Source organism: Chiloscyllium plagiosum, unplaced genomic scaffold (genome assembly GCF_037043375.1).
Source record: "Chiloscyllium plagiosum isolate Xiang-an unplaced genomic scaffold, Cpla_swu_hap1 HiC_scaffold_19, whole genome shotgun sequence".
In the NCBI taxonomy this organism is placed as follows: Eukaryota; Metazoa; Chordata; class Chondrichthyes; order Orectolobiformes; family Hemiscylliidae; genus Chiloscyllium; species Chiloscyllium plagiosum.
In genome coordinates, this window is record NW_028270157.1 from 12,459,544 (window position 1) to 12,486,293 (window position 26,750).

Sequence of the window (26,750 nt, forward strand, 5' to 3'; positions counted from 1 at the left end):
TCAGTTACATCACACTGTAAATTTTTGCTATAAATTCTGTGTTACGATCGAGCCCTCCACAATCACCTGATGAAGGAGCGTCGCTCCGAAAGCTAGTGTGCTTCCAATTAAACCTGTTGGACTATAACCTAGTGTTGTGTGATTTTTAACATCATTTTGTTAAGTTCTTTCAGTAGCTTCATCCATTTTAAGGCTGCTGCTGCTTTGTCAAGGAGCTAACTATTCATTTGTTCAACTACGATTAACTATGGGCCATTTCAAGTTTTTACAAGTGATTAAATGGTAACTTTGTTAAAAAGAACAGTGATTTCTGTCGAACAGTTATGAATATTGCTCTACTTTTTTCTGTTGCAGTTTTGAAGTAACTGGCAATAGGACAGATGACACAGACAATGTTGTGATTCCGGTATATTTACGTGAGAAGTATCGGCAGCCTACCTATGGCCATCACAGTAATGTATGCTTGTTTGGACAGCCCTTTATGATATCTGTGCCCAGAAACATAACTGAAGAAAAGCTTTATAACCTATTACTGATGAAAATGTGGTAAGTATCTGATCATTGATTGCATTATTCAGAGCGTTTCTATTTGTCTATCATAACAACACAGTCTTCAATACTTGTTTTGGCTTTCCACTTGATTAAAGATGAGAACAGTATTATGAGACTAATTTAGGTGGATATTGTCCTATAGGTCACTTTTGTTTCTGTTTATCCTTTGATGGGCTTGATTAAGTCTATAAATAAACTTGAGCTCCGAAATGAAGTAGATTTCTGGTAGCCAAGAAAAATAACCAAATAAGAACATGCAGATCTTTATCTTTTAGTGCCAGCCAATGCCATGACTCACCTAACTAGATAAATCAGACAGTATAATTTCTAGGAAGATTAAAAAGAAGTGAAAGATTTGCATTTGTGGCACGTTTTACAAATGCAGGACACCCCAAAGCACAAACGGTGAAGCACTTTTGAAATGTCATTACTAGAGTAAACTAGAAATATTTAAGCTTTCAAGTATGCTTCATCTACATACTCATATGCTTTTTTCTGCAGTCAAAATCCCAAGTGTAGCAGAAGCCCATTCTGTCCAATGTGTCTGCAGCTGCTCATTAAATTAATATAATTACCTATTGCCAATTTTTATTTTCTCCATACCCTTGCACATTACTTTAATTCAAATAGTCATCCAGTACTTTGTTGAATGCCTCAGTTAGATATGCCTCCAGCATGCTTCCAAGTGATGCGTGCTGTACTTCAAGGCATTGCATTTATTGTGTTATTACTAATCTTGCCTCTCCTGTGATCGAATAGATAAGCTATAGATGGATCTTCTGCCATGGCAAAGTGCAAACAGACATCTCTAAGGCATTTAATAAACAGAATGTGCTTATTTGTAGGAGCTTGTAATGGCACACGCAGTTGTACTTGAATTCTGGGACTGAAGTTGGTAAATTTTAGAATAGATTAAATTCCCAACAGTGTGGAAACAGGCCCTTCGGCCGAACAAGTCCACACCGACTCTCCGGAGTAATCCACCCAGACCCATTTCCCTCTGACTAATGCACCTCACGCTATGGGCAATTTAACATGGCCAATTCACCTGACCAGCACATCTTTGGACTGTGGGAGGCAACCGGAGGAAATCCCCAGGCGCAACATTGCTTGTGGGAAATGTTTGGTAAAGTAAAAGTACTACAAATCAAAGATGGTGTAGAAAACATTTTACGGTTTGGATATGAACCCTTCAGTCACAAGTGCATCTGAGGGTGCTTTGCAGGAGTGCATAGAACAGTACAGCGCAGAACAGGCCCTTCGGCCCTCAATGTCGCACTGACCTGTGAACTATTCTTAGCTCATCCCCCTACCATATCCTATCATCATCTGTGCAATCGGACAATATCAGATAAAAAGCCAGATTAGATAGTCAGGCAGGTGCCTGGTTAAAGTAGTTTGAGACGCATTACATAGTTGGAGTGAAACAGTGGGTAGGGGTCCTGAATTTCAGGCTTGATGACCTAGATAGCTAAAGACATGATTGCCATAGTAACTAATTCAGCAGGACTCAAACATACCTGAAACACACTCACAAGTATTCTTAGGTACGGATGAGGAAGGATGCCACTTCGACTGGGACAACATGTCTATCTTAGGACAAGCCAAACTGAGACATGGACGAGAATTCCGAGAAGCATGGCATTCCAACCGGAACTCTATCAACAAACACATTGACTTAGATCCAACCCCTGAGAAAAAGAATGGGAAATGAAATCACCATAGGAAATTATGTCACCACAGGAAATGACATCAACCCAACGCAACCCAAACATACAAACATAAAGTGGGCTACACCACCAATGCTTCATCCGGAGGCTCACTGAAGATGTTACCTAGTATGGTGATGAAATGTCTGAAAACTAACCTTCCAGCTCGACGAGCAAACCTACATCCACGCCTGAAATGTTAATTTGTCCTTTTTGTGTAGCTTTCCCTGTATTTTCTGCTTTTTATTTCAAATTTCAACAACTTTTCTTTTTCATTTTGTGTTAGGTGATATACATTTGAGCTATCACTCTTTCAATTTACATTGGGTATTTAAGCTGCATCTGAACTTCCATCCAGCAGAAATTAACCAATTAGATGTGGAATTTGATTAGAATGATTGCTGTCAAAAATATTTCATTGAGTGTAGTTTATCCAGCAATACAATTAATCATAGAATCTGAAACATTTCAGTTTCTTAGGGGTGTAAGAGGTTTAAAGAGGGAGATTTTCTTTGAGAATCATAACATATCCGAACAAATTCAAACTAAGATGTTTTTTTGCATTCTTTAGCTGCAAATATATTCATCAGGAATAAATAAAATGTTTCTGAAATTTTTTTTGGTTCCTCTGTTTTGATTCCAGCCGTTATGTTAGAACCTGTAATGAAAATGAAGAAGAAGAAGAAAATCTTCGTTTTTCCAAAGACCTTGGTATCAATGGCAATGGGCAAAATGGTGTACATGAGGAGGGATCTCCAAGTAAGACTCAAGTGTTTCTAACTTTAGTCATAGTACTTGCAAGAAATCAATCTGTGCTCAAGTAAAAAATATTTTACTTTATATACCACCTTGTGTAAAATAAAACGTTGTGAGGCTTTTCATTGTGTTATCAGGGAAGCTGACTAAAAGATTAGTCAAAGTGGTTGGTTTAAAGGTATTTTACAGGAGGATAGAGAGGTGGAATTGCAGGCCGTTTGGGAGAAGAGTTCCAGAATTTTGGGTCTTGACTGTTGAAGGTGAGCCCTCCACTGGTGCACCTTTAAATATCAAGGGTACACATGATGCTAGAGTTGGAGGAATAAAATATTGGAGAATTGAGAGGTTGGAATATATTAGAGAACTATTTCTATTTCAGATCTCCAGCATCCACAGTTCTTTGTTTTATGTTGTTATGTCACATTCTAAGGTTATAGGGTAGGCCATTTTGGACTGAGATGAGGAGTAACATCTTTACCCAGAGAGTGGGATTCTTTGACACAAAAAGCAGTGGAGGCCAAAACACTTAATGTTTTCAAGAAGCAGTTTGGTTTGGTTTCTGGACTAAAGGGATCAAAAGATATGGAAGAAAGTGGGAACAGGGTACTGAGTTGGGTAATCAGCCATGATCGTAATGAATGGCAGGCTCGGCTTGAAGGACCAAATGGCCTACACTTCCTCCTATTTTCTCTGATTCTATAGGAGAGGGATAAGCCCTTTGAGGGATTTGGAAATCAAATCAAAGCATTGCATAACCAAGAGATAATATAGATCAGCAAGCATAGATGTGAGGGGTGAATGGAAGTTTGTACAATTTAGGAAATGGGCAGCAGAGTTTGAGTGATTTTTACACTGAGGTTGGAATATGGAAGGTTAGCTAGGATTATGTTGTTGTAGTCAGACTTTGTAACTCTTTTTAAACAAAGGCAACTTTAGAACACTGGTATCATTTTAGTTTATAATCTGTATTTGATACCAAAATTGCAGAACCAAAAGTTCCAATAAATGTTACATCAAAAGAAGACAAATTTTACCCATGATTGATACTTTTCTGTTTCTATCCATGTACCATTCAGGCTGTCAAATGGTGTAATCCTGACTGATTATTTAGGCTGATTAGATCTACAGGCAAGTGAAATAAATAAGATTCAGAATTAAATTATTGGCATTTGCTAACGTGTTTTTAAAAAGGCAGCTTTATCACATTCAGAATTGTAGGTAAGTTAAATGAATCTTGTTTTGTATCACTCAGTGAATTTTGTTTCTCTCAATAGGGGCTGGAGATTTGGGCCAGACCATTTTAAAATTTATTTCTAGACAGTTTCTTTGTTAAGACATGTCTGTCTGTTTGAAACTAATGTTTGTTTGGTGAGTGGAGGTGTTCTGCTGGAATATTTCATTGCCAGTCTAAACTATCTCCCTTAATTCCAACTCATTAAACTTTACAGTACAACAGGAAGTTTGACTTCTGTCAGTTCCCTGAGACAGCTTGCTATGATCCCCGCAAAGACTTGAGTTTTTTTCAAATCCAAACTTTCAGTGAATGATTAAAGTGATCACATGGCAAGAATTCAGTTTCTCATAAGTATCACTGTAATAAACAAACTGAAAGCAGCATTAACTAACCTCTAATTCATTTTGCAAATTTCTTAATTTGCAGAAAAGATTCCCATATAGTTCTTAGAATGACTGAGACTTCCCTTGCACAATGATAGATTACTCTGCCCCTTAGTGGACGCTTCATTATTCACCTCAATCAGTCCAAATGTTTTCTCTCCTTTTTCCTGTGCCAGCTGGATAGGTTCAACTGCCTGAACTGGTTTTTACAGTAAGGGACAAATTTGATATCATCCCCTTTAAGCAAAGCAAAGGGAACTTTCAAGGTTCATTTAAGCCGTCTCAAATTCGATGTCTTCAATCTGTGCATGGGCTTCTGCCCACGTTTTGTGTAGTGAACATTATAAACCTATCTCGCTGCTCTCTGTCAGATTCTTGCAGATTGCCCATGTATGACAGATTCAGTGGTTTTTGGAGCACATGCAATCTGATCCCACAATGACTCCATATGGATTCCAACATGAATATGGGTTTTTTATTTAGATGAAATGCCAGTTAGCAATCTTCTAGGTCCCCAGCTTCATTCTATCTTGGAACTAAATCAAAGTTTTACTAAATTTTTCAGTATAATCATTTACAAAATCAGTCAGTCTATGGTCAGTACAGCTGCCTGGTCATTGCTTACATGTGTAGCTGTTATGTACCACCTTTCCAGTAAGGTAGTCTGGAACTTTGTTCAACAACCAAGCTACCCAAGCATCTTGTTAGGCGCAATTCACATGCCATGATTTCATATTTGAAAGAAGTTACCAAAGCAGTTTTTAATCATTTCTTTCCTCATGTTCTTCTCCATTTGTCACTTACATTGATTCACTTTCCTTTTGCAACCTGGTATGTATTGTTGGATGATGGAGCATTCCAATCCTAACAATCTTTTTATTTTTAGAAAAACTAACTTTCTCCATTCTTTTGGTCTTCATTTTCTAATTCCTCATTATGAGTTCACAAACAGTGCCAATAAGTATTCTCCGTTTATGTTATTGCACCCCTTCAGCACAATAAATTGCCGCATCAGTAAAATTTAGAGGCCTATTTCAATCAAATTATTGATTCATTTATAAAACAGCAACTGGAATGGCAAATATATGTATGCATTGTAATAAATATTATTGTACAACGTCAGTGGCTTAAAAGCATTTCATAAGTGGCCCTTCCAATGCTGAATGCTGTTTTTGACTTTTTTTTAATTGAGTGGAGATATCTGTCAGATTATTCAGACTTAATCTGCAAAGGTAATCCCTTATAATGACTGAGGTATTTTCATGAAATACTGAAGTACTTCAAGATCATGCAAAGTAACCTACCATTTAGAATGATTTAAATGCAACAAATGAAAGAGAAAAAATGGGAAATCTGCTATTAACACTCCTTCCTTTTGGAAGTGAGGATAATCGGATCAACCATTATCTCATTGAATAGTGGAGCAAACCCGATGGGCCAAATGGCCGCCTCCTGCTCCTATGTTTTATGTCAAAATAGCATCACTGTCTCTCTTTTTCACTTTGTATTTAGATGGGGTTCTAAAAGGCTATTTTAATTATCATATTGCAACAGCAAATGCTTAGAAGCTGAATAGTTGTATAAAATATAGTTTTATGTAATTGGATTAAATAAGTACCTCGCATATCTGATAAGTTACCTTTGTAAGTTGTCTCTCCCTTGTATCACTACACCCATATACCAATAAAAATATTTAAACCGGAGGGGTTGAAACAATAATGGATTAACTTCATTTTAAACAGTTATAAAGGAATTGGCTTTTTGTTTAGCTTTCTTAATGCTTTATCAGAAAATAATTTATAAGCTATTAGTTAGCTGCTTCAATAACTTATTTTAAAAAGGCCAAAATGACCTATTTGAATACATATTTCTAATCAGTCTTCACACAGTGGAAGCATGTATACATGCATATTTACATATGTTCTCTGTACTTACTATCAAACTAATTCCTCTCTATTATTTCCTTCGAGAGAGAAAATGTCTGTGGCACAAGTCATCCAATAGAGATCATTATTTGCTAATTTGCTTTGACAAATTTGGTAATTGTCTCAGTGGATACTGAACCACACTGACTTGCCCTATTTTTTTAAATGCTGTTGCAAAATAATTCTTCAAAATGGGGATTAATCATTTTGGTTAAACTCCTTTGCAGATAATAATGGAACTTTAGTGAAAACCTATCAAAGGTAATTAGAATAGGAAGGATGGTTGTAAAATTCTTCTTTCCCTTGCCACCTCTGCCCAAAATAAAGTCAACATCTTGGCTGCAGTTTCAAAATTCTTTAGTGGAGAATTCTATCTTCAGAATCTTTTGTTTTCTTTAAAGTGCATCTTAGGGCTATTTTTGATAATTTCAAACCTTTCTCAATTGGGGCTTTCTTTTCAATATTGATAGTTGAGAGCTTCATGGTAAATAGGCCACATTACAGCTTATCTTTAAATGGTGATTAGATATGAGGCTCTAAAAGGAAGATCATTCTAATGATTTTTTGCTGTGAACTCTTCTGAGCAGGTGAAATGGAGACAGATGAACAAGATGATGAATCCAGTCAAGATCAAGAACTACCTTCTGAGAATGAGAACAGCCAATCAGAGGACTCTGTTGGAGGCGATAATGAAGATTCTGAAAATGGTATCTGCACTGAAGACCCCTGTAAAGTCCAGCTGTTCCAGGGACATAAAAAACAACTCTTTACATTCCAGTTCAATAATTTAGGAAATACAGATATCAATTATGTCAAGGACGACAGGCAAATCCGATTTGAAGACAGCAGACAAATCAGACTTGATGGTAAATATTATAGTTGAAATCCTTCCTCTTCAATACACTGTAATAAGTATGTCACCCAGCAGCTTATCGCATGTTGCTGCCAACCAGCTAGTTTGTATCAAACCTGAACATAGCCCTAAATTCCTCCATTCACCTGGCACTTCCACAGGAGCCATGTTGCTTTGGGGTGTCAGCTATCCGTGAGCTGAGAAGTCAAGAAGCAAAGCATCATGTCATTGCTGTGTAGCAGCACTGATTACAGCAATGAGACATTTCTGAAGCAAACTATTTTACTTCCACTGCCTTTGGCCCCACCGCTGCAGGAATTATAATGCAGTATATTTTAGAAGGACAGTGGGAAAGTATGATTGAACAGAAACTTATTTCTGTTTATATCCTATTAGGTATTTTTCTATGATTCTGCTCCAACTGAGTTCATAGTCATCTGATCCCTGGCCTTGATGGCCAGTTTTCATGTTTCATCTCATATTAATAGCTGTGGCATCTCATCCACTTGCCAGCAGAACTCACTGGACTGCAATCAGAACTGAAAACCTGACGTTTATTTGTACATTTCATGTCCAAGTAATTCCTGAGGTCATCAGGAATCAAAGTCATGACTCACCCTGATCATCAGCCCAAACTTAACATGAGGGAATTGGCTGCAAGTGAAAAGGGGCAAACTCCTTTGACAAAGTTCACTATTGTGGCCATGAATCCACCAAAAAGGCCATTAATGCATTTTGGAACGGAGTTGGTTTTAAGTGAAGGAGCACTTGATTTCATAAACTATGCGGCACAAATGAATTGTAGCATAAAAAATGTTCCTTTTTCTGCTTTGCCTAGCAACAAGCAGATTCAGGTTTTAATTGTTTGATGAGCTTTTCTGGAGTAAACGATTCATTCAAAATTGAGTTTTTTTAAAAGCAAATTAAACTAAGCTTTAAATATTGTTGATATATTTTTAATCAAAAATCTTTAAGAAATATCTTATCCCAAACTCAAGTTTCTGATTCCCCACTTGGGTGTATGCTTTGGTCAGATATGATTGTCCATGTCAAGAAGTCAGTTTTTAAACTAAGTGCTAAATTCAAGTTTTGACTGATGCTTGAACCTAATTTGAGGCAACAGATATAATTAACCAGCCATCCAACATTCGTGTATGGAATAGCTGTAAGATTAAATAAATGGTGATAGTAAGGCAGTAAGACACAGGAGCAGGAATTAGCCCTTTGAATCAGCTCCATTCAGCCCTTTGAATCTGCTCCGCCATTCAACCATGGCTTATCAGTTTCCCAACCCCTTTCTTCTGCTTTCTCCCCATAACCTTTGATTCTCTTGATGCTCAAAAATCTATCTATCTCAGTCTTAAATATACTCAATGATCTGGATTCCACAGCCTTCTATGGCAATGAATTCCATAGATTCACCACTCTCCAGCTGAAGAAGTTCCTCCTTATCTCCATTCTAAACGGTCTTGCCTTTATTCTAAGGCTGCGTCCTCGAGTCCTAGTCTCTCCGACCAATAGAAACATCTTCCCAACATCTACTCTGTCCAGACCATTCAGTGTTCTGCATGTTTCAATTATATCCTCATCTTTCTATATTCCATTGAGTGTAAATCCAGAGTCCTCAAAAATTCCTCATATGCTAAGTTTTTCATTCCTGGGGCCATTCTCATGAAACTGCTCTGAACATGCCAGTGTATCCTTCCTGAGATATGGGGTACAAAACTGTGCACAATACTCCAAATCTGACCTGACCAGAGCCTCAGATGTACCTCCATGCTTTAATATTCAAGTCTTCTCAAAATAAGTGCCATCATTGCATTTGCCTTCCTAACTACTGACTCAACCTGCAAGTTTTCCTTGAGAGAATTCTGGACTGAACTTCCAAGTATCTTTGCACTTCAGACTTCTGAATTTTCTCCTCCTTTAGAAAATAGTACATGCCTCTCTTCTTTCGACCAAAGTGCATGATCTTACACTTTCCCATGTTGTACTCCATCTGCCACTTCTTTGCCCACTCTCCTAACCTGTCCAAATCTTTCTGCAGCCTCCCCGTCCCTCTACGTATCTTTATCAAACTGCAAACTTAGCCAGAATGCCTTCAGTTCCTTCAACTAGATTGTTAATGTACAAAGTAAAAGGTTGTGGTCCCAACACTGAGCCTTGCGGAATACCACTTGTCACCGGCTGCCATCCTGAGAAGGACCCTTTTATCCCCACTCTCTGCCAGAAGCCAAGCTTCTATCCATGCTAGCACCCTGCCTGTGACACCGTGGGCCCTTATCTTACTCAGTAGCCTCCTGAGCGGCACCTTGTCAAAAGCCTTCTTGAAATCCAGGTAGGTAACTAGGCTAAATCTATATATTGTACTGATAAAAGAATTGTACCCACAATCAGTTAGTCAAAAATAGCTTGTCACACAAACCTGAGAATTTCTGTTGCACTCATTTTCCGCTGCCTTGACCAAGTAAGCTGTCGAGCTCTTGTGAATTATGTGTGTTATATCGGACCAGGTCAGCTGATTTGATTTAAGAAATAACTTTTGATGCATTGCAAGTGATTTGTTCGAGAATTTATTTTTAAGGCATATTCTGTTTATCATTTGTAGAACGAACATATCTAGCATTAGACTGGGATCCTGAAATAAAGAAGCAATACTTCGATGACAATGCAGCAGAGGTAAAATATGTACCAGGCATGTAAGGGAAAAGATGGTTATAAAAGACCAAGTTGTTTTAACTTGGTTAAGAAAATTAGCATGACAAAAGATGAAAGATACCTTTAAATGCCGTTTTAGGCATTTTTTTCATAAACTATATTCCATATCTAGGTGTAGTTAGCCTTTCTTGGGCATCAAACCACATTGTAGTTTCTCTGTCAAAACCAAACATTAAGATAATGACTCTAGAAACAACTGCACAAGCTACATGCCAAGGAAACTTACATTTTGTCGCCACAACAAATTTTTTTTAAGAAGTCAAAAAGGTAGCTGTCCTACCTATATAATAACTGTATGGGTGGCATGGTGGCACAGTGGTTAGCACTGCTGCCTCACAGGGCCAGAGACCCGGGTTCAATTCCTACCCCAGGCAACTGTCTGTGTGGAGGTTGCACATTCTCCCTGTGTCTGCGAGGCTTTCCTCAGGGTGCACCGGTTTCCTCCCACAATGTGCAGGTTAGGTGAATTGGTCATGCTAAATTGCCCATAGTGCAAGGTGAAGGGATAAATGTAGGAGAATGGGTTTGGATGGGTTGCTCTTCGGAGGGTCACTGTGGACTTGTTGGGCCGAAGGGCCTGTTTCCACACTGTAAGTAATCTAATCTAATATGGTGCACAACATGATGAAACAATCTGTTCTTCATATTTTAAAAATGTGCACAGTTTGTTTTACTGAGAGGTATGTCATGGGAAACCACTGGTACTTTTCAGAAACTAACTGTTCATTGGAAAAATATCAACAAATAATGTATTGGTAACAAGCAGTGTGAGCATTTTTGTACTGTCATGGATCAAACATTTTCTGCGATAATTTTTCAACTCTAAGAGCTGTTTGTCTTTTCTCCATTTAGGATTTTGAGAAACATGAAAGCATGGAATATAGGCCACAGAAAAAAATTTTTGTCAAGTTAAAAGATTGTATTGAACTTTTTACAACTAAAGAGAAGCTGGGTGCAGAGGACCCATGGTAAGTAATTTTAAGTCATATTTTGGATAGAATTTAAATTTCTAAACCAGCATGTAAATTCTGTCTAAAATCTTGTAGTTCTGGTTTTATTCAGTCAAATAATGAATTTGACCATTGCTAATCAAAAAAAGTTTGAAAACCTATAAATAAGGCTAATTGTGCCTAAATTCAGATGATAAAGATTGCACCAAGTGGGTATAATTTTAAATTATGGGCGCTGTGAAAAGCTGTTAATCAGAACCAGTTTCAGAGCTTCAATTAGAATGAAGCTTTTAAGGTTAATGATCATAATAAAACTTCAAAACTGCTATTGTTCCTCTTGGAATTTTCTTGAGCTGGTTGTGAAGATTAAAGGTACTTTGTTTTGTGCACATTGCACTGCTTACGTGTGGGGTGTAAGATGTTTCCAACAGTATAGTTTTCTTGAATATCAAGGTTGACTTATTTGTAGTGGGGATGAAGTTTTTCTCTTCAAGAATTTATGTTTAAAATCTATAAGTCATTGGTATTGAAGATTTTACTGCAAGTGCAATGCCCAATGTTCAGAATATTTCAGAGATTGAAAAATGTCCTAATTTAGGAGGCCTTTCCATCGTCCTAAGTATGCTTGATCAGAGAAAAGGCTTTTTTCTTGAAAAAATTCAATACAATTTTATTGTATTTTTATTCAGGTACTGTCCAAACTGCAAGCAGCATCAGCAAGCCACCAAAAAACTAGATTTGTGGTCATTGCCACCTGTGTTGGTGGTGCATTTGAAGCGATTTTCCTATAGTCGTTATTGGCGAGACAAGCTGGACACACTGGTTGATTTTCCTATTAGGTAGGTCTTAGTGAGTTAAATCTGGTCATAGCTCTCCTAATTATTGTCTAAAAAGAGTTTGACTGAAGTCCTGTGAAATCCAATGAAAAAGTAGATATTGTGCTGTGTAAAACAAGTTGCCACTTTGTTTGAGTTGATTTAATAAAGGCATTTCCCCTTATGCGGGAGATAAAACCAAAGGGCAGCACGGTGGCTCAGTGGTTAGCACTGCTGCCTCTCAGCACTAGGGTCCCAGGTTCGATTCCAGCCTTGGGTGACTCTCTGTGTGGAGTTTGCACATTCTCCCCGTGTCTGCGTGGGTTTCCTCCCACAGCCCAGAGATGTGCAGGTCAGGTGAATTGGCCATGCTAAATTGCCCATAGTGTTAGGTGCATTAGTCAGAGGGTTGATGTGGACTTTTTGTGCCAAAGGGCTTGTTTCCACACTTAGAGAATCTAATCTAATCTAATCTAATCTAAAGGATGTAAATAAGAAACAGTCACTAAACATATAAAGAGCTCAAAACAAACTTCCATACCTGATAGAGTAATTAGACTGTGGACCACTGTACCCCAAAGAATAAGGCTAATTGCATCAGTGTATTTAAGGAGAAGCTAGAAACACATGAGCACAAAAGGAATGAGATGTAAAATGAAAAAGAGCGGACGGTGACTTTTTTGCAACATAAATATTGGCACAATGAACAGTCCGTTTCCCTGCTATTATGTCTATGTGATATTGTGGGTGTGCTGTCTCGGGTTTAGGCATCTACTCCCTTTCTCACAAAATACTGGGCCACTGTTTATGGCAGTCATTAGATTAGATTAGATTCCCTACAGTGTGGAAATCATCAACTTGTTTGATTTTTACATTCACTGGATCTTGCTAGGGAATGCTGATAGAGATGAGAGAATGGACCTAAGCTACCACCGTGGAAAGAGACAAGACTGGGAAGCAAATGTTCTCCTGGTTAAAATCAGGACCATGTTGGTTAATGAAGGGCAATGAGAGAGAGAGAGAGAGAGAGCGAGCTCAGTAACAGAGAAGGAATTCAGATTGATGGGGGATCATGAATTAAAAATGAAAACCCCTCAGAAGAAAAGTTTAGAGGAATAGAATTTCATTAGTTATCCCCCTCCAATAATCACTTTGTTCACAGATATTAACTTTTCTTAACAGTAAAGGAATCGAGGGGAATGGGGAAAAGGCAGAGAGGTAGAGTTAAGGATTATCAGATCAGACAGATTTTATTGAGTGGCAGGCTAGACTTGATGGGCCAAATGGCCTATTTCTATGTCTTATGCTACTGACAAAACCACAGATAAAGTAGAATTTGCTCATTTATACTGATGATATTTAGATTACATCTAATTTGAGGCATTAGATTTGTATATTTAAACAGGGAAGAGTTAAAAATGGATGGGTAATAAGAACTGTCAATGTATTGTGAGCAACAATTCTATCTAAAACTTAGAACTAATGTCTGAAATAGAATATAATTTGGAATTGTGTATAAGGAAATGATAATGTGTCTTTGTTTTCATTAGTGATTTAGATATGTCAGAATTTCTTATAAATCCAAATGCTGGTCGTTGTGAATATAACTTGATTGCTGTTTCAAATCACTATGGTGGAATGGGTGGAGGACATTGTAAGTATTCCAATTTATAATTATTTTTATACAAAGGCCAGAATATTGGATCTGTACTGATGAAATTTTAATGTGCTTAACTTTTTTTTTAAATGCTCAAGTTTTAAAATCATCTGCTTCCACCTTCCTCTCTCTAGTTTCAATTGCTTGCAATAGGTAAATTTTATTAGCTGCTTACCTCAAATAAAGAACTGATTGCAACAACAGGAAGGGTAGTGGAGGAAAGAGATCTGCACGCAAAACACATGCAACTATCATGCAATCATCTTGATGTCTGTCAAAAATGACTGTTGGATCTCTGGAATCAACTGACTAGGTTACTGGTGGAACATTTGACTGTTTCAAAATTGTCCAACATGCAGAATGGATAACTCAAAATCTCCATCCGAAATGCTCATCCGTGTCTTTGTTACATTGTAAACTTGACTATTACAATACACTACTGGTTAGCTTTCCTCCACAACCAGTGATAAGATAATCCAAAACTCTGTCTATGTACTAACTGGCACCAAGTCCCATTCACCCATCACCCCTGTGATCATTGTTTAACTAGGAACAAATGTAAGTCAACGTTTTGATTTTAAAGTTCTCATTTTTATTTCCAATCCCTCCATGAGCTTACTCCTCCCAACTCTGTCCTTCCTTTACTTCAGGCCCCTTGAATTCTGATTTTAATTGCGGATCATTGGTAGCCATTTTTGGCTGCACAAGCCTTAAGTTCTGAAATTCTCTTCCTAAGCATCCTTGACCCTCTCTCTCGCCTTTAATATTTACCACAAAACTGTAACCATCAATCAAGGTTTTGGGCTTCCTGAAAATTTTCCTTCGGTGGTTTGGTATCAAACTTTGCTTTATAATTGTTCCTCAAGTGCTTCACGTTAATCTACTATATTAAAAGCACTGATTAAATGCAATTTGTTGTTGTTTGGTATTAATGTTGGATCTCTGTTGAAATGCTTGGCTTATAAAATGTTGGGTCTGTGCTGAAGCTATCATATTGAATGTTGATCGACTAGAATTAACATTTCGGCTTGCTATGGTGTCTCTATTTTGACCTTCCACTTGGCTTCAGATGAATTGCTTTTGATATTGTTTAGTACTGTGCTGTATAAACCTCCTAGTTGTTGCACAAGCAGTAGCAGTGCCAAAACCTGCCTGATTTTGTTGAGGTCAGTTCCTGGGAAGGTTACTACTTGTATTCTTGCTGGACCAGAGGTCTAAACATCTTGTTGCAACAAAAGTCCCAGACCACAGGAGTCACTACTGTCTGTGTGATCTAGGCCATTGATTGCTCAAAATATCAAGCTGTTTTGTGATAGGGATTGCTCATAGTGGGCGACAGCACTGCATGTTTGAGTGTTACTTCAAAGCTAGCTTTTTTCTACAGCTTTCAGTATCAGACGTTTTACTGCTAAGTTTGTGTTTATTTCAAGAATATTCAAACATTTTTTACCAAAAAATAAAGGTGAAGTGACTACAACTGCACCCATCATCCTGGATGTTTTGTTGAACTACTAAAAGTTTGTTTCAGTGCCAAAATGCCTTTGTGTGGCAGTTATCAAGTTTTAAAATAATGAGCCTGCTGCCTGGGCTGCCTTTCCTGTGATGATCCTTGGGTTTTGATGTTTTAGATGGTATGCACTTTGTTAAAAACGAAATTGAAGCAAACAATTTAAATCTAAAGATTATGTTAAATATATAGACACAAAAATATTCCAGAATATTTGTAGCCAGTTTCTCTCTTCAGTTGTGCTAATTTGCCTTTATCCAAAAGACACAGCCTTTGCCAAGAACAAAGACGACAATAAGTGGTACTATTTTGATGACACCAGTGTTTCATCGGCAGTAGAAGACCAAATAGTGGCAAGTATTTTTTCCAATACTTCTATTCCCAATAATAGAATACCAGTATTTTATTCATAACTGTTTGTACAGACAGCTGTAAAAGTATTTTTTTTTTAAATTTGATTTAACCTAACTAACAGTGCAAATTTGTGATGCTCCAAACACTTTGTTAGAAATAAGGAACCTTATTTATTTGGCATCTTGCAAGCCCTTGAGCATCACATCATCTTGCCTGTTAAGTGTAACCATTGTATAATAGGACAAATCTTGCTAGAAAATTAAGTGTAATGCAGCCCAGTGTATTAATTTACATACAGCAGGGTGCTAAAGGTAATAAAAAATAAATGTTTCCCTGGTCACTAAGAAAAATCATATACATTGACAGATCATGGACACATTTATCATCTAATTTGAAATATGGCATACACAATAAAACTCTATTCCTTCATTGTTATACTTCAGTCTGTAATTGGAGAAGTTCAGATTTGGAGTCATCCTCTGTTGTTTTATAGCATCACATAAGTAGACTAACAACAAATATTGTTTCAATCTGTCTGTTGGGGTTCAAATAAATCACCAGATAATGCTCACCTGCATACAATTAAGAACACTTAATATGCAATGAATTCCTGATGCTCTTGTGGAGCAGTGCTAGCATCCTTATCACTGGGCCAGGAGCACTGGCTTCATGTCCCACTTGTTCTGCACATCTTCTTGCAAGTCTGAATAGGTTAATTAAAATAATTACACAGATTAATGATCTTTTGCAGTGGTAATATCTGTAATTTGGGTCAGAAGGTTCTGAATTTAAGTGCACCTGTCCTGGAAGTGGGTTGTAAGAGATTGATTAAGAGTAGTTTGGGGGCTCTTGTGGTGCGATGATAGTCTCCCAACCTCTGGGTCAGAAGGCCCAGTTTCAGGACCCAGCTGCCCTGGACATGTTTGCTCTGGGTGTGCATTTCAGAGCAGGTCAATTGAAATAGCCACAGTGATACTTTCCCTTCCTCTAGGCCAGAAGATCTGGTTTCAAGTCTGACCCGCCCTGGTGGTGTGTCTTGCATGTCCAAAAGATTAATGATTATATGATTTACTCTTGATCTTGCAAAGCTGTCTGAATCATAATTTAATACTTAAATACCTGGGCTGAATTTAAAAGTTCAGGACCTCTTCACGATTAAATGAAAATTCAGCCACTGATGCATTATCTGAAGACAGCTGCAATTCCTTGTATTTACTTGTGCTACCAATTATATATTTCTTATCATTTTGGTGTATTCATCCCCAATCTCTTCCCATTATTCCCTTGCCCAACAAAAATTCTTGTCTTTAGATGGCTTACTCATGAGCTGAAAAGCTAAAAGTGCTTGATTATTTCTTTCCTTCTAAAGGTAGATAACTCCAAGAAGCAAGAACTAATAAAACAAAATTGTGTTTAATGTTTGACATGGTTGAATTTGCATTTATATTTTGTAAAATAGTTAAATATCAAAACGGCAATGGTTCTGCTGAAATGTGGCCAGGGAATTGTGGTTACTGAATTTGATGTGAGCAGGCATTTTATAATAAATGAATCTGCTTTCTTTTTCATTCCAACAGTCAAAAGCAGCTTATGTCCTCTTCTACCAGAGACAAGATACAATCAGTGGTACTGGCTATTTTGCACACGATCATATTGCCAAGAAGGAAACCTCTGCATCTTTAGGCATCCAGCAGGAGAGTGACGAGGACTGCAATGAGAATGATGTAGAAAATGAAAACTGCATGCACACAAACTGACAGCAATGGTGCCATGTCAAAACTCTCCCATGCAGATTCCTGCCCGCAGGCACTGGAAAGCTAGAAACATACCACAAATAAAGAGCGAAACATCATCTGGAAAAGAGGTGCTACATCAGCCCAAGCTAAAAGCCATTTTGGATTTTACGTGATGAGATAGACTGAAGTGAATTACTTGAAGCTGAAGTGTATTAGAAAATCAACTAGAAGCTAATTGCGGTATATGATTCATGAAATTTATTTGTCTTACTGATGTACGCTGGTTCTTTACACTAAATATAAGAAATAATTAAATGGTTCTCCCTTCACTCCTCCCAACTTTTTTAAAAATGTGATAGTTCATCTCCCAAAAAAAGTTAGTTATTTTTGTAAGGATTTTGTTCCATGAACTAAAGTAAGCAGAAAAGTGTGCAATGTACGTGCCCTGCTTAAGCAATGGCAAACATGAGCACTTAAACAGAATGGATCACTAATTCAGTGACAGCTCCTGCCATCTTTGTCGAAACAAGCATTGTAAAGCCCATCAAAATCGAGGACGAGAGACAAAACTGGCAATTGAAAATGCCATGCAATGACTTCCAAGTTCCCATTGATCATCATCAATTAACCTGTATTATGGGTTACTGTTCCAGATAAGTTAAGTGGAATGGACCCATATTGTGGAAGTGAATAAAGCTTGTGTGTGTGCTACCTACGAACATTTATCAACTCTACTTTAACCCTTTGAGGACTGCAGTGGCATTTCTGCACCAAAATAAGGAAACAAAGGAAATTATAACTATGTTCATTCAAGAAGTCAACAGATTTAGAAATGTTCAGCTGTCCCCGTATACTTCTCAATTCTACTTTCCAAATAATTGTGAGGTGCAGCATTAGAAATGAACCGAAAGTCGTTTCTGCAGGTATTCTGTGACAGAAAACGTATTTTGTAAACTGCAAATGGGCTTGCAGTACTCAGGGTTAAAAATAGAATGTCATAATAGATTAAATTGATGTGCTGGATAATTTTCATTTGTTCAGCAAACTTGGTTTGCACTCTTTTACTTTTGGTGTATGACCAGGGCCTAATGTAACTATCTTCGTAACTCTTAAGTTATTGTATTAAAACTAGGCTCAAAAGCAACAATATAGCAATGAATTACATTATCAAATTTAATAGAACAAGTGAGCAAGAGGGTTAATTTTGTTTTAATTCCTTTTTGGAATTCACCATAGCCTTACAGCATATTAAATTGTGTATAGTAATCATTTGCATGTTGCAGTAACAATTGTATATATTATTGGGTAAACCTAGTTGAATTTATTGGTGAGCTGTACTTGAGGGGCCAGGATGCCAACAGCCGAGAGTGGGATTTTGATTTTTTTTTTCTGAACTGCTGCTTTCCATTTGATGTAAGTCAAAGGATGTGTTTTTTGGTTTCTTACTGCCATTGGCAGAAGCTGCATAATGCTTAAGAAATTGCTGTTCTATATGAAGTTGATCGCTTTCGTGTCCCATTGCCAATAAAGGAAATGATGGTCTTTGCTTTTAAATGAAAACAAAAAAAACATTATAAACTGATTTGAATGGTGTATTGTATAAAATAAGTTCACTCTGTGAGTGCACACTTGGTAAATTATTTTATTGAGATGTTATAGTTAGACCAGGTTGAGTTAAGTATGAGTCGAAAATGGCTTTGCAGAGTAACTTGATATTAGTGCTGATAATTGTTGATGTTCTATTGTCTAATTTTGCCCTTTTTTTATTTTATTCTCCCTTTACTTTGTAAAATGGAAGTCATGAACCTCCAGCATGTCTGAGGTAAATGTTTGACTGCACTTCATTTCATTTGATTTTACATTTGAAACTTGCATGTTTGTTTATAAATTTACAATAAAGTTATGCAAGGCCTTAGCCACTCCACTCTGTCCTGATAACTGGGTAAAGTTTACTGCAAGCTCAGTTGTCATTGGTTACTGGGGAATATAAACTGCACTGGTATGATAGGTATAGTGTACTACAAAATGTTTTCAGTGAAGGTTTAGTAAGTTTCATACTTGGCATTAAACAATTTGCTCAATTAATATTTCCTTAAATGGATAGCATTGTTAAAATATATTTGTGGAAACTTTGCACACATGTGCAATTTTATTTCAATGATTGTAATTCTTATCAATGAATAAAAATAAAAACAAAAGACACGAAGTCATGAAGGATGTTATTAGATGTAAGTTTTATAGGGTTTCAAGAATAGTATAATCATATTGATGCAGAATTTAGATCCTAATGTTTAATGCAGTTTATGTGAAGGTGAGATATTTGCCTCTGAAGGTTAAAATTGGCACAAATTTATAATTTAAAATGAGAAAAGAAAGTTTTACTGTAGAAATTGCAGGATTCAGAGATCAAAGGGTAAACCTTTTTTGTTTAGTCTTATGTGCATGTTGTTGGGTGGGCTGGCATTTCTTACCAATCCCTAATGTCCTGGAGAAGGCAGTCCATTTGGTATCAGTACACCCACAGGACTTTGACCAACAGTGAAAGAATGGCTACATTTTCCAAGTCAGGATGGTGAAGATTAAGAGAGGAACTTGCAGGTGATGCTCTTTTTGTTGCTGTTGTCCAACTAGACAATGTGCGGAGAGTTTGCAGGGTGTTGTTTGTGAAGTATTGGTGAGTTTCTGTAGTGCACTTTCTCAGAATCACTGAATTGTTACAGCGCAGAAGGAAGCCATTTGGCTCATTGTACCTTCTATTACCTTTTCCTATTCTGCCTTTTCCCCATATCCTGACACCATTTCTATCCAAATAATCATCCAATCCCCTCTTGAATGTCTCAATTGAACCTTTCCAGGCAGTGTATCCCACGTCAGAACTACTTGATATGAAAAAGTTCTTGTTTTTCCCTCACATCACCCTTGCTTTGTTGGCACGTTATTATGCATCAATGCCCTCTTGTTCTTGTTTCTTTGAGTGCAAACAGCATTCCCCTATCTACTCTGTCCAGTCCGCTCATGACTTTGAAAACCTCTATCAGATCTCCTCACAGCTGCCACCCACCCCCTCCACTCCACCCCCCCAAAGAAATACAAGCTCAACATCTTTAATCTGATAAGTGAAGTTTTACATTCCTGGAGCAATTCTTGTAAATCACTTCTGCTAATATACTGTGGAACCCAGAACTATACATAAGAGTCCAGTTGGGGTCTAATAAGTGTTTTTTTTCCACTCATGGGACATGGGCATCAGTTGCTGGCTGGCCAGCATTTATTGTCTGTCCCTACATGCCTTTGCAAAGGAGATAGTGCCTCTTGAACCGCTGCAGTCTGCGTGCTGTAGGTTGACCCATGCTGCCGTTGGGGAGGGAATTCCAGGATTTAACCCAGTGATTGTGAAGGAACGGCGATATATTTCCAAGTCAAGATGAGGCTTGGAGGGGAACTTGCAGGTGGTGGTAACCCCATGTATCTGCTACCCTTTTCCTTCTTGCTGAAAATGGTCGTGGGTTTGTAATAATGTTCTCTAAGGATCTTTGATGAATTTCTGCAATGCATCTTGTAGATAGTACACACTGCTGCAACTGAATGTAGGTGGTGGAGGAAGTGGATGCAGTGCCAAAAAAGTAGGCTGTTTTGTCCTGGATAGTCTCAAGTTGCTTGAGTGTTGTTGGAGCTGCACCTATCCAGGCAAGTGAGGGGCATTCCGTTACACTCCTAAAGAAAATCTAACTCCCCAGGACCTGATTAGGTTTACCCTAGAGCTCTGTGGGAAGCTAGGGAAGTGATTGCTGGGCCCCTTACTGAGATATTTGTATCATTGATAATCACAGGTGAGGTGCCAGAAGACTGGAGGTTGGCTAACGTGCCACTATTTAAGAAAGGTAAAGCCAGGGAACAATAGACCGGTGAACCTGGCATCGGGGTGGGCAAGTTTTTGGAGGGAATCCTGAGGGACAGGATTTGCATGTGTTTGGAAAGTCAGCATGGCTTTGTATGTGGGAAATCATGTTTCATGAGCTTGATTGAGGTTTTTTTTTTGAAGAAATAACAAAGAGGATTGATGAGGACAGAGCAGTAGATATGATCTGTGTGGACTTCAATAAGGCGTACGACAAGGTTCCTCATGGTAGACTAGTTAGCAAGGTTGTTCTCATGGAATACAGGGAGAACTAGCCATTTGGATACCGAACTGGCTCGCCTGTGACCAGAGGTGTGCCACAAGGATCAGTGCTAGGTCCACTACTTTTTGTCATTTATGTAAATGATTTAGATGTGAACGTAGGTATAGTTAGTAAGTTTGCAGATGACACCAAAATTGGATGTGTAGTGGACAGTAAAGAAGGTTACCTCAATACAACGGGATCTTGATCAGATGGGCCAATGGGCTGAGAAGTGGTAGATGGAGTTTAATTTAGATAAATGAGGTACTGCATTTTGGAAAACCCAATCAGAGTAGGACTTATACTCTTAATGGTAAGGTCCTGGGGAGTGTTGCTGAACAGAGAGACCTTGGAGTGCAGATTCATAGTTCATTGAAAGTAGAGTCGCAGGTAGATAGGATAGAGAAGAAGGCATTTGGTATGCTTTCCTTTATTGGTCAGAGCATTGAGTTTAGGAGTTGGGAAGTCACGTTGCAGCTGTACAGGACATTGGTTAGGCCAATTTTGGAATATTGTGTGCAAGTCTGGTCTCCTTCCTATCGGAAGGATGGTTTGAAACTTGAAAGGGTTCAGAAAGGCTTTACAGGGCTGGATGATTTTAGCTATAGAGAGAGGCTGAATAGGCTGGGGCTGTTTTCCCTGGAACGTCAGAGGCTGAGGAGTGACCTTATTTTCCGTGCTGTACGTCTCTATGACTTGTGCTTTGGGTGTCAGTAGGTGAGTTCCTTGCTGCAGTATTCATAGCCTCGGGCCTGCTTTTGTAGCCACTGTGTTTTTGTAGCAAGTCCAGTTGAGTTTCTGGTCAATGGTATCCCCGAGGATGTTGATAGTGGGGGATTAAGTCTTGGTAACACTAATAAATGTCAAGGAGCGATAGTGGTGATGTCTCCTATTCGAGGTAGTCATTGCCTGGCATTTGTATTGCGAGGAAGTTACTTACCACTTGTCAGACCAAGACTAGATGTTGACCAGATCTTGTTTCATTTGAACATCAACTGCTTTCGTATGAGGAGTCGTGAATGTGCTGAGCATTGTGCAATCATGGGAAACATCCCCGACCTTATAATGGAGGGATAGTTGTTAGTGAAGCAGCTGAAGATAGTTGGGCAGAGTACACTATCCTGAAGAACTCCTGGAGAGAGATCCTGGAGCTGAGCTAACTCCAACAATCATATATGCCAGATATGACTCCAGCAAGTGAACAATTTGCCCCCACTTCCAGTTTTGCTAGTTCTACAGTTTCAACATCACCTCCTTGCAGTACATTCTATGCCCCTATTAATAAAGCCTTAATAAGGATCTTAGAGATGGTACACACTAATGTTACAGTGGCGAAGGAGGGTATGAGTGCTGCTGTCCTGCCACCTCCCTGTTATGGATTGAAAATGGCAACCTCCACTCGAAGGTTGAGGGAGATCATCGGCAAAGCTTTCACAGTTGGGGACCACAGTGCCTTTCAGTTTTAGAGTAGGCAGCGATACAATCTGAGTTGGAAACTGCTCACTGTCATCGTCATTTCAGACTTGGAAATGTATCACATCATCCGCAAAATTTGCCAAGAATTCAGAGCCGCATTGTGCCATGTGCTGACATCCAGAAGTGCTCATCTGACACCTGAAAAGGTATTTTTGGTTAAATTCTGTTGGAGTTCTTAAGAATCCCATCATAAGCAGCTTGCTTGTCTTCGTAAATGCTCTGCTGAAACTTCTCTAACTCTTGCCTTCTCTCTACTTCAAACCTATCTCCGAGCGATCTTCAGGGCATCAGCCCAGCATCATTTGAGACGATTCTATGTCATGCTGTACTTGAAGCGTTTTACTGTGTTTGCAGTGCTGTGTAAGTTCTGACATGTGGTTGGTGATAGGTATTCTCTTGTTTTCTCTCCCTTACCAAGGACATGAGTACTTGTAGCGAAATGCTTTCAAACTGTTGCTGGTCATCTTAATTCTAGAAATTAAGTGGTGAATGACAGCTGCCTATGGTGCTTTGGCCACCTTCCTTAGCAGAAGCATCATTTTTCTGTCAACATTGATTAAGGCCCATGCTTTCAATGGATACTACTACACTTTACAAACAGTGTGTATGTAATAAAGGTTTCAAATAATGGGAAAATGGAGGTGGGGCAATCAATGTCTCAAGACAAGATTATTCAACCTATTCTTCTTGTCCCCTCACTTTGAAAGAGAAACCCAACAAATTCCTCTCCCCTAGTCTTGCTCACAGCCTTGTAAATTTTTCCTGGTCAGGTGCTTATCCAATTGCCTTCATGAAAGTCACTGTCTTTCTAAATGGTGCATTGATGATTACAGTTTTCTTTAATATAGAAAAAAAATTCTCTCTCCCCAAAAAGCTCTGGTGCTCTGTGTTAATAACACAATCCCCACTCCTCCCACCCTCATGGAGTGAATCAGCTCACCATCCTTTAAGGTCCTCAATAAATTGAGGTTGAGTCAGCAACACCCACGTCCCATGAGCTAAGTTTAAAAATAACACTGTGTTCTATGTGGTCAAGAGGACATAGATTGTTGTAAAGATTATTTTGGATTAGAAACCTTCCTGCCAAATTGGAGATTATAAAACCCTAAGAAATAGAATCAGGCAGAGGCCATTCGCTGAACTATTTCGTGCATTCATGACTGGTCTGATTGGTGTTTTAACTTTTTCTTATCAGTTTCCCCTAACCCTTGACTCCGATGTCAAGAAAAAGTTTTTAACACAATCTTGAAATTATGCAATGACACAGCCCTGCTACTGTTTCCTGTCGAAGTAAGCACTAACAACACAATGGGAGAACAAATTCCTCACCCTCCAAGTTAAACGTAAGATGCCTTGTTTTGAAGCTATTTCCGTTAATTCTAGATTTCCTGAGGGGGAAGTAACATCTCAGCATGTACCAGTCAAGACCCTCACAATGGCCTTTTATTCTAAGTGCTAGAATTTCTCTTAAGACAAATCCCTTATTCCAGAAACAGCCTAGTGAATCTTTTCTGAATGACCTCCAATGAATGCATGTGCTCTTCAAAATGTGTGCATTCAGAAACAATGCTGGAGTTGTAACAATAGTTAGGCCATAGCCAGAGTACTGGTGTCCACACTGCGAAAATGATGTGACTGAATTAGAGAGAAGATTCATCAGAATGTTGTCTGGGCTGGAGAATTCAGCCATGAAGAGAGACGAGACGAGACAGGCTGGGTTGCTTTCCTTAGAAAAGAGAAGCTAGGGGTGGTGGACCTGATCGAGGTGTACGAAGTTCTGAGATTGAGAGAAAATGTTTACCTTTAGCAGAGGAATCAGCAACCAGTTTATAATGTAAGGAGCAAGAGGTGAAGGTGATTTAACTAAACTTCTTTACAGCGACAGATTGGTGGATATCTGGAACTAACTATGTACAAGTGTGGTAGAGGCAGGAACCAATAGGACATTAGGAATTATTAAGATAAGCACTGTAGTATACAGAGCTCTGGTCCAAATGTTGGAATACAGGGTTAGATTAAATAGATGCTTGATGGCTGGCAGCACGATGGGCTGAAAGACCTCTTTTTACATGCTGTAAAAACTGACTAATGCCAAGTTGCACTTGGGACTCCCCTCACATTGAACAGTAAAAAATAAAATTCAATTTTGAATATATTATTCAATGTTTATGTTTGGATGAGTGATTGTGTAATTAGCAATCGTACAATAGGCAAGGGTCTAATTCAGTCTAATATATATACACCACTTCTCTGTAACAGCTATCTCCAATTAGCCCCAGTTCATGAACGATATTTTTCATGTAAAATGTATTTTCAAATATATTCCATGTCCTGTGATATTGCAGTTAGATGTTAATAATTCCAAGACCAATAAGCTATGGAAACATTTCTTTAGGGAATTGATTTTTGCTTAATGGTTTTATTAATGCCAGTTCAATAAAGTAAGAGAAGTGATCAACTGTGCATCAAATGTTGTCCATCTGAAACCAAAATGCTGGAAAATATCAGATAAGGCAGCTTTGTGGGAGGTAATGTACTTCTCATTTCAGATTGGTGCTTTTTAACAAGAGCTGGAAGATGTCAGATATAAGCAGTTATTAAATAAATACAGATCCAGGCAAAAGGAAGACAGGGAATAAACAAAAGAGAAAGGTAATTACTGGTACAGCAAGTCATAATGAGGTAATCGAACAAATTCAGAAACAAAACATCAGTCCAGAAGAGACTTAATAAGTTGCAATAGACAAGGCAAGACGCATAGAAAATCTAGCCATGTGGAGAAAGATGGCTGTGACATGGTAAAATAAGGGGTGGGAAGACCCATGTGTCTTGAACAGTGAGCATTCCTACCTCAAGCACCAGCTCCATCTTCACTCCAGTTAGCTCTGGTGCAGCCCTGTTGATCAACAGAAAGTGGGAGCGATAGTTATTATCTAATGATATTAAACCCATGTAGGACAAAATGTTTGTAAAGTGCCAAGTAAAAAGATGCTGTTTTTCAAGTGTTGTTGAATTTCATTGGATGGGACTAGCTGAAGAAAGAGGGCAGCATGGGAGTAGGCTGGAGAAGTAGCATGGTAAGTGAATAGAAGCTCAGGAGATTGCTTGTGGACTGATCAGATGCGTACATTAAACCGATTGGCTATCTTGTTTTGGTATCCCCATTGGACAGGAATCATGCGTTAGCCATTAGAATCAGATCATTAACTTTGCAAAGCCTTGGTTTGCTTGCAAATCTGTTCATAACAGGCAAAAACATGAAAATTAAGAGTTGTGATGATAAATATTGATCTCTTGTTAACAGCTCTAAAGTGTCAATCTGGTCAGTTAGCCAGTTCTTGGAAAAGCTTGGGTGAAGAGGCAAAACAAATTATCCCTCAATCTGAGGGAACTTGAACAATTTATCTAGTATCAATAATTAATTTGCCCAACACCTTACTTTGCCAATGGCAATTCTAATTAGTACAAAATAAAATTTGCCAATCTTCTGGCCTTGGTTCTTATTAATTTTGAAGACATTTTAAAATGTGTCCTGCTTTTATAAGGTATTCTGCATATTTATTGATGCACAGTCCAGTAAATGTGAATGATTTGATACAGTGTATTCTTAATATTTACTGAGAAATGTCTTCAAATTCATGTAGTTTAACGTTTTAATATATTATCATAAAGCAATGTACTTGTAATCAATTATATCTCAACAGCTGCTTAGTGTATCTGAGTTTACAATAAAGATGTTTGGATATACAAGGGATTATTCATTATAACAATCTAACCACTGTGGAATTCTTAGTTTAAACATCTGCCTTTCAGACCCTCTTTTAAAATCCATTTTGTAATCTTTCTGACCTTGGCCATCTTTGGTTTGCTATCGTCTGTTTGTGTCTCTGGGAAATTTTGTTTTGTTACAAATTTGCCTCAGCTCGGAGTTGAAATCACATTTATACAAATGTAAAATGAGTCTC

The 26,750-nt window shown here is 38.2% G+C and overlaps 1 protein-coding gene across 4 annotated transcripts in view; it reads left to right on the forward strand.

The window, feature by feature from the left end:
* usp15 (ubiquitin specific peptidase 15) overlaps positions 1-26,535 on the forward strand; it is a 115,262-nt gene extending 88,727 nt beyond the window's left edge. For all 4 annotated transcript variants that reach the window (XM_043709977.2, XM_043709978.2, XM_043709980.2 and 1 more), the window contains 9 exons: positions 355-546; positions 2,905-3,020; positions 7,147-7,425; positions 10,021-10,091; positions 10,983-11,098; positions 11,770-11,919; positions 13,446-13,549; positions 15,324-15,412; positions 16,991-26,535. In XM_043709977.2, coding sequence (XP_043565912.2) covers positions 355-546; positions 2,905-3,020; positions 7,147-7,425; positions 10,021-10,091; positions 10,983-11,098; positions 11,770-11,919; positions 13,446-13,549; positions 15,324-15,412; positions 16,991-17,170 — 1,297 coding nt within the window. In that variant the 3' untranslated portion in view covers positions 17,171-26,535. The remainder of the gene's footprint in view (positions 1-354; positions 547-2,904; positions 3,021-7,146; positions 7,426-10,020; positions 10,092-10,982; positions 11,099-11,769; positions 11,920-13,445; positions 13,550-15,323; positions 15,413-16,990) is intronic.
* Positions 26,536-26,750: the final 215 nt, after the last annotated feature.